General features: G+C 38.2%; 1 protein-coding gene, 1 long non-coding RNA gene and 1 pseudogene across 2 annotated transcripts in view; 1 reads left to right on the top strand and 2 right to left on the bottom strand.

Annotated features, from left to right (window-relative positions):
* Window positions 1-622, top strand: part of LOC108262122 (E3 ubiquitin/ISG15 ligase TRIM25) — an 11,110-nt gene extending 10,488 nt beyond the window's left edge. The window contains exon 7 of the mRNA XM_053687283.1: window positions 53-622. Within this exon, the coding sequence (XP_053543258.1) occupies window positions 53-579 (527 nt within the window). The 3' untranslated portion in view covers window positions 580-622. The remainder of the gene's footprint in view (window positions 1-52) is intronic.
* LOC128635273 (uncharacterized) lies at window positions 438-3,891 on the bottom strand. Its single transcript, XR_008398212.1, has 4 exons — window positions 3,696-3,891; window positions 3,506-3,557; window positions 1,610-1,734; window positions 438-570 (listed from the first exon to the last, which is right to left on the bottom strand). It is a non-coding gene; the product is annotated as an uncharacterized LOC128635273 (long non-coding RNA).
* Window positions 3,892-5,949: 2,058 nt separating this feature from the next.
* Window positions 5,950-7,772, bottom strand: LOC108278046 (zona pellucida sperm-binding protein 4-like; annotated as a pseudogene).
* Window positions 7,773-8,626: the final 854 nt, after the last annotated feature.

Raw genomic sequence — 8,626 nt, 5'->3', positions numbered from 1 at the left:
CATTATAAATCCTGTGATTAATATCTAACCTGTGGACATTTTATTGTTTTAGATTTCTGTTATCTGACTCTGGATCCCAACACAGTAAATCATCGCCTCATTCTGTCTGAGAAGAACAGAGCGGTGAAGCGCAGTGAGAGAAAACAGCGATACTCTGATCATCCAGAGAGATTTAACTCCTTGTATCAGGTGTTGTGTAAGGAGAGTGTGTGTGGACGCTGTTACTGGGAGGTGGAGTGGAGCGGTGTTGTGTACATATCAGTCTCATATAAAGAGATCAGCAGGAAAGGACGGGGTGATGAGTGTGGGTTTGGACTCAACAGTCAGTCCTGGAGTCTGCGGTGTTCTTCTTCCTCTGTCTCTTTCTTCCACAACGACATTGAGACTGATCTCCGAGGTCCAGCGTCCTCCAGAATAGGAGTGTATGTGGATCACAGTGCAGGAACTCTGTCCTTCTACAGTGTCTCTGACACGATGAAGCTGCTCCACAGAGTCCACACCACATTCACTCAGCCTCTATACGCTGGGTTCTGGATGTGGAGTTCTGACTCGACTGTGAGGTTCTGTGATCTGAAATAAAATGTTGGTAAAAGTTTTTAGTAAAATTATAACTGACGCGTTAGATTTATTTATTATTATTATTATTATTATTATTATTATTATTATTATTATCATCATTGTTATTACTATTATTATTATTAAAATGTTTTGGATAAATAATTCATACATTATGACGGCGGTAAATCTATCTATCTCTATATCTAAAAGTACTGGAAAACTCTAAATCTCTAAAGCTATAAATTCATGCTAGCAACATGCTATTTCATGTGAGCAATATGCTAATTCATGCTAGCAACGTGCTAGCTACATGCTAAATCATGCTAGCAACATGCTAACTCATGTTAGCAACATGCTAATTCATGCTAGTAACATGCTAAATCATGTTAGCAACATGCTACTTCATGGTAGCAACATGCTAAATCATGCTAGCAACATGCTAAATCATGTTAGCAACATGCAAATTCTTGCTAGCAAGAGGCTAATTGATGCTAGCAATGTGCTAAACTACCCAGAATACCCTAGCAACTGCTTAGCAACACCCTAGTAACCAGCCAAAACACTCTAGCAACCACCAGTCTGTCTGTCTATCTATCTAATCAACTCTATAATGATTGTCACTCTGTCTATATTTCAGACTCTCTTTCTCAAGCCAACATCAAAGTTTGTTGTGATGAACTTTACCTATCTAGTTTTATTTTATATCTTTAACCATTTTCTGGTCAGGAGTCAGGAAACACACAGTGCACTCTGAGAGCATAAACAACAATTTCAGAAGTTTTTAAAAATATATTAATAAGAAACTACTATATCTCATTGACACACAAGAATTCAGAGCCTTTACTGACACACTTGAAACTGAGCTCAGGTGCATCCTGTGATCATCTTAGAGACTGTCTACTACAGTGTATTGGAGATGACATTAAAGAATGAATATGAGCTCAAAGTGCAGACTTTCCTCTTTAATTTGAGGATATTTACATCCAATTCAGGTGTAGGAATTACAGCACTTTTTATAATTCCCTCATTATTCCCTCATTCTTTCACTTACAAGTACGCAGATAAAAGTGTAGAGTTGATTTCAGGTGTGGCGTTTGCATTTGGAATCTGTTCTTGTTGACTCTCAATATGAAGTCCAAAGAGCTGTCACTGCCAGTGAAGCGAGCCATCATTAGGCTGAAAAATCGAAACAAACCCAAAAACATTAGGTGTGGCCAAATCAACTATTCAGTACGTTCTTACAAAAAGAAAGAATGTGTGTTGTGCATGTACAGAGGTCACATTTTCTCCAGGAATCTGTTCATCAGTGGCTCAAACCCCTCCTGCAGTCTTAAAAAAAAGTGCCACAAAGAACCAAACAGGGTGTTTCATAGCGAGGCCATAGAAGAACCTTTTTCGGTTCTGCAAAGAACCTTTTAGTGGATGGTTCATTGAAGAACCGTTTTTCCTTAGTGCCACAAAAAATCTTTTCAGGTTCTACAAAGAACCCATTTCAAAGGTTCTTTAAAGAACCAGTCAAAAAAAAAAAATGTTCTTTATGGCACCAATAGATCCAAAACTGCTCAAAATTAACTAGGATTTTTTCTGCAATGAAACAAATTTTCTCATATACATTGTTTAAAAAGAACTAGAGTAACAAGATTTGAAAAGATGATTATTTATTGAATTACAAGTCGATCTGTGTGTGTGTGTGTGTGTGTGTGTGTGTGTGTGAGTGAGAGAGAGTGAGTATATATTAATACATAACATTTAACTCATTTGAGACAATTTTAAGAACAATTTTAAATAATGCAGCAGATCTTTTTCTTGGCATCACATACTTATGTCAACCTTAATATGCGTTTCATTCTTTACAAATCAAGCCTAGTGGCTCTGTATTAAAAGAAACTGCTGAAATGTGACTACAACTTATTACCAGTCTTAAATGTTATTACAAGTTAACTTTCTTTCAGATTCTATTTATTATGGAACCATTACAGAAACTCTTAAAATTCTGTTTTTGTGATGAAGAGGTTTAAAATTAAGCTGACATAAACAGCAGCAACAAAGGACAAGATCAATAGTTTTAAGCAACTACAGAGAATTAAAACCCCTCTGTACAGGGACAGGTCCACTCCTTTTAAAGACAAAGGCCTGTTAATGTGAACATTGGAAAACACGACAGTTTAAGACAGTAAAGCCATCCCTCCCACTCAGAGAGCATGTTTGTTCTCTTCACTCCCGGCCACAGGGGGCAGCGGCATCACCAGGATTCAAACTTGCAATTTCATTTTCTTCTTCCCATGAACAGCAGAACAGAAAAACAGAACAATATATAAACTAGGGTTGAACAGTACCTGTACTACGGTAGTATCGCAATACTAAAGCTTGAAAATATGTCACTGTATTTTTTTTAAACGGTCGTATCATCAGTACGGTAGTACCGTAAGTAATGTTGTATGTGCAGCAGTTAATATTTTCACTAATGACACTTCATTTAACCTAAATTCTTCACCTTAACCTTTAACCATTTCCTGTTTGTTTGTAAGCGAGCTAACGTTACGCTAACTGCCGTGGGTAAATAATAAAATTAGCAGGGTTTGCTAGTAAGCAAGCTAACATTCCCAATTTGATGATTTTTTTGCATTTCGTTTCCAAATTCAGTTATTTATTCCCTTTAGCCCTTTGTAGTTCAACGACCAACAGATGGAACAGAAATGAATTATTAAGACGATAAAGAAGAGTCCCCTGATTTGGAATAGACATTGTTGTTTAGAAAGACAGTTAGATACCTTACTCAGTCATATTAGATAGAAAGCTTGTTGAGATCAGTTATGAGCTCAAGTGATAAATAATGCGTGATTTTAAATTTCCCAACATTATGTATTTACTCCTCTGGCTACAAAATATTTCTTACACACACACACACACACACCAGCAGTCGTGGCTTCATGAGAAAGAACCTTACCTTAACATCTTCATACTGGTCCTTCAGGAAGACGCTCTCGTCCTTCCGAGTACTGTGAGCACATGAAATTGATATAAGGTTTTCAGACAGTACAAATTACCAACATTAGTATTTTGTTGTACTCCGTTGTACTCCATACATGTTTATATTAGAAGTACAAATTAATGCAAGGCTTAAAATAACTTGACACCTTTCCTGTGAGTCTCACACAGCTGTTCCTTCAACCTCTCCATTGAGTTGTGCAGTGTTTTTCCCTGCTCCAACAGAATGGAGTTCTTGTACTCCAGCTGAACGTTGGACTCTAGAGTAATCTTATCTTACGCCTCAGTTTCAGCCAGAGAGGACTGGACGTTCAACAAAAAATGTTATCAGCTTTATTTACTTAAAATAAACGAGTTTCTCAAATTATCATCCCAAGACCATTACTTTTCATTTTTGTTTCCTTTTAATGCAAATACTTAATATCTTTATTATCCAGACATTTGACTCTGTTATACATGTACATGCATTATAATGTGTGTAAACAAGTACACACACACACAAAATCATAGCTTTTGAAACTGAACATTAACTTACAAAGACTTTTTTAAAATTCTCATATCTTTTATTCCACTGGAAATCAGACTATACATCTCTTCTCTAAAACACACCAAAATGCTGCCCTGTTGAGTTAGTGCTTTTTGTACAAAAGTACTGTTAAAGTATATTTATGTTTTGCTTATTTTCGTTTGAATTTGTATGTCAGTTATCAAAAAATTCAAAAGAAAGATATCCTTCGAACATGCTGAAAATGCTCATTTTGACCACTAGATGGTAGCAGATGTTTATCCACCTCACACACAGAAGGGTATACAATCTGTTTAAATCTGGTTTTATGAGTAGCTTCTACACCTGACAGCTCATGGACTTTAGGACTGTATTCTGATAATTCGTCTTTAATTTATTTATTCATTTTCATGTGATTCATTTACATGTGATTCATTTACTAATTTGCTTCTCTTTAAATCCAGACTGTGATATTACAAAAGGTCTTTCCAGATTATTACTTGCTACACTGTATGAGAATCCCAGTAAAATTGCCTGAATTCTATAATATAATTTGTTCACCATGTTAGGTTTAAATCCTCTAAAAACAAACAGTTTCTCAATTAAATATCATTACTCTGTTCCAATTCACATCCTTCAAAGCACTGGCATGTTCTGCTTACTCTCAATCCACCAAATACCCACACACCCATCTCCATAAACAAATGAGAGCAGTGTATCATACAGAAACCGAACATTGCCAGCATTGTGAAAACAACTCCGAGTGTGAGCTGAACTAACCAACAAAATTACCAAGACAAAAAGTTCCACTAAGAGAAAAAGCCCCTACTGACTTCCAGTCTGAAACAGTCTGCACGCAATAATATAATGTCCTTAACTTTTAAAGACTTGTAACAAATAATATAACAGTGTAGCACATAAGGCCGAGGAGATAACACTAATAAAATTAAACAGAAACTCTAACCTGGTCAGAGCATCAAAACAGAAGCACATTAATACAGAAGTAAATTTTAAGGAGCGAGTCCACAAAATCTAGGCGAAGTAATGCAACGACAATATTTTCAATAAAAATCCAAATTCTGTAGAGTTGGAAGGCCGAGTGCAAAAAATAAAAGAGCGAAAAAACTCCTGTGTAGGTGATGCAGTTCACCCTGATAAAGAGTTTAACAGTCTCCTTTTTCCTCTGCTGAAACAAAGTCCTTCTGAACACCGTTGTATGTAATGCAAACACGAGCTGGGTGAAGTATTCCATAGCGAGCGCCCTCAATACCACGAAGTTCATGCTGAACCTGGTTAAATGCCGCCCTGTCAACCATTCTGATCATTCATTAGTAGGATATATGAGGAAAAAGACACTTTTATTGGAAAATCAACCACAACAGGGTGTGATTAAGCAGGATTACTGTTACCACCCCAAAGCTGATCATTTTCGTTTACACAGTGTCCCCATGCTAAACAAGTTAGTTCCTGTTCTCACTTACATTATAGCAGCTATTGACAGTCATTCATTCTCTCAGTGCTGGAAATTTTTCCATTTATATGATTCATAGCCAATCAATAGAGGTTTACATTATTTAGTCATCCTAGGTATAGATGTACCTTTTATACCACTGCCCCATGCCACCATTTAACCAGGAAGGTTCTATTGACAGAGTACTCTTAAATCTCAAGACAGCAACACAGTCAAGTTTCACAGTAAAGTTCACCCCCCCACCTGCAAGTCATGCTGGATTACAGCTATGAGTAAGCACCATGTATAAGCTAACACACTGAAGTTACAAAAAACACCCACAAACCACCCCACAGATGTTACTCCCATAATCACAACTCTGAACCCACCAAAAATGGATATGCTAGACTCAGCTTGTACACAAAACATTTGAATCAAAACAGCCAGATTGAAAGTTAAAAAGCTTTATTTGCCATAACTTTAAACAAAGTGAGGTGAGGAGCCTTGGGTAAAGATCACACCTCCACTAGACACTACTCCTGAGGTGTGAGGAGAGCCTCCTGCAGCAGCATCTCTTCCTAATGAGGGAAAGAAAATGTGTAAGCCAGTCAAGTGAAGCAAGCAGTGTTAAGGTGGTCTACCTACTTCTTCTGGCACATGTGGGTTCACAAGAGCCTTGTGCAGTTGGAAGACATACAGCTGTACTGCAGTGAATGTAGAGCTGAGGAAAGAAATTTAGTCAAGCCCATTTCATGCACAGAATCATGTGCAAGAGCATAAAGAGAACCTGAGCCTTTACCGTCTCATGCATTGGAGCCATAGAGTCTGGATCCACAAATGTGAACATCTTCAGGACAAAGCGTCTGTAATGGGTAGGGTATGCAAGTCCAGACATCCCAATAACTGGGATCAGCTTGGTCAAATAGCGGTCATCCTTGTATGAACACCTTTGGAAAACGCAAGGCTATCACGTCCTGTTCAATACGGTCACTGGACTACATAAGTGGAAAACTTGTAAAGAGCTTACCCATTCACCAGAAGGTCCCACTGGGGAAGGCTGTAGGGGTTAGGGGAAGCAGTCGCCCAACAGCCTCCCAAAACCAGGACAATATTTGGATCAGTTCTTCCCACCATGTGCACTTCAACATAAACTGGTTCCCTCAGTACCTTAGTCACAGGGTAATCGGCAGCACTGTAGTACGAGGTATAGGCCACTTCATCTGTTGGGTGGCAGAGGGGGGAATCAAATCCTGTTGAAACCATTCACAGTTCAGACTGCATGCCAATAGCCAGACAGAAGTTTCTCACCTTCCACACACCCCTTTGCAACACAGTGACCATTTCCTAGTCTTAGTTCTACTTGGAGTGGTCCAGAAGCAACAATGGAAGGAGGATCAGCATTGGCTGAAGGGTCAATAGCCAGAGTGGCTAAGCTAACACCTGAATATTTACACTGGAATTAAAGCCTACAAAGGAAACAATAGATCAGCAAAAGCCTTAAAGAAACACCTGCCATTAGTTTTAGTTATCTTACTCATAGTGAGTGTCTCTGGTGATTGCCCCTCGGGGTCCAACCCCAACTTCATAGGAAGAGAGCATCCTGTTTTCATAGGCCACATAACCACCTTGTACCTGGACAGAGTGGAATAGTGGAGAGCATGCTTTCCAAACGGCATAAAAATTAACACCAGATATTTGGGAACAATTAGACAAACCATCATGGTTGTCCCACAAGCAGTTACAGGAAATTGGTATATAGCAAAGGCTGTATTGGAGTCAACAGGACTACAGGGTCCAGTGTTTCCTCCCAACATGCTGATGGACTCCAGGCTTATCCTGGGAACTGTTGCATCTCTGGCCACCACCAGCACAAACTGGCCATCAAGGGTACACTGGACAGTCACTGGCAATACCAAGAGAGAAAGGAGTCAGTTAACAATTATCACAACCAAAGATCAGATAGAACACCAATCTTACCCATTTTCCCATAATAGCACTGTTGGCCATCAAAACAGCAGTTTATAGTGGTGCACTGATCACTGTTGATGCCAGGTTCTCCACAAGGAACCCTTTCATAGTCTTGCACTTGGCATTTCACAACCTGACCAGGTATCTGTGGCTGTAAAGTGGGCTTCCCAAAAGGCTGAGGAGCTTGAGGTGGCATTTTCACAGCTTGTGGAGATGCAGGTGTACTGCTCACATAGTTGAAAACCAGAAAAATCCCCACAAGTACTAAACTTACCCTTGTATTTGCCATTGCTCCCAAACTGCATACACCAATATTAAAACAGTCACAAACAGTGACCTTTTATTGTGTCTTTCTTCCTAATTGTATCTGGAGTCTCCTCCTACTCAACTCGTCATTAATAGTGTTCCAGCCGTGTCTCAGCATTAACTGCTTTAATCACTGCGTTCATGTTAATGGCGGTCATTTTGAGAGGTGTTTGAAATAGATATTTGTTCAGTTACTGGTCACATTAATTGTCTGTGAGAGTAATGTAATGCTAACACATGCAAACCTTAGTTATATAAATTAGATGGCAGCTAATCAACAGAAAAATTAAACCCATCATTTTAATATATACATTTAAATTAAAAATACTTTTTTGTCTGAAGTTTAAATCAGTATTGTGAAAAGTTGCATAAGCTGAACACAAAATTGTAACATTAACCACAAACACTTCACATTTTAATTACTTCTAATTTTAAAAGTGCCGTGGTTTTAAAATGGCTAGTGCATTATTTATGCACTAGACGCTAGACATTATTTTTTTCCCTCAATATTCACAGCCACAATATTATTTTTGAGTCTTGATAGTGAAGATCTGATTGTAGCTTAGGTTACTTTTATTTTGACAGAGTTTTGTTTCCTTGCAGGGTGTCAGTGTGAAGCTACAATCTCAAAGATGAAGCCAGACAAAAATACAAAATAAAAGTTGCCCTGAACCACAAACCTCACTCAAAAGTTAAAGCTATAATCTCTCTCTCTCTCTCTCTCTCTCTCTCTCTCTCTCTCTCTCTCTCTCTCTCTCTCTCTCTCTATATATATATATATATATATATATATATATATATATATATATATATATATGAATCCTCAAAGTGCCTTTTCATGTTGGCTAGAA

Source organism: Ictalurus punctatus, chromosome 17, assembly GCF_001660625.3.
Source record: "Ictalurus punctatus breed USDA103 chromosome 17, Coco_2.0, whole genome shotgun sequence".
NCBI classification, from domain to species: domain Eukaryota; kingdom Metazoa; phylum Chordata; class Actinopteri; order Siluriformes; family Ictaluridae; genus Ictalurus; species Ictalurus punctatus.
Note: the sequence above shows the minus strand (reverse complement) of the source record. Positions and strands in the feature narration are given on the sequence as shown.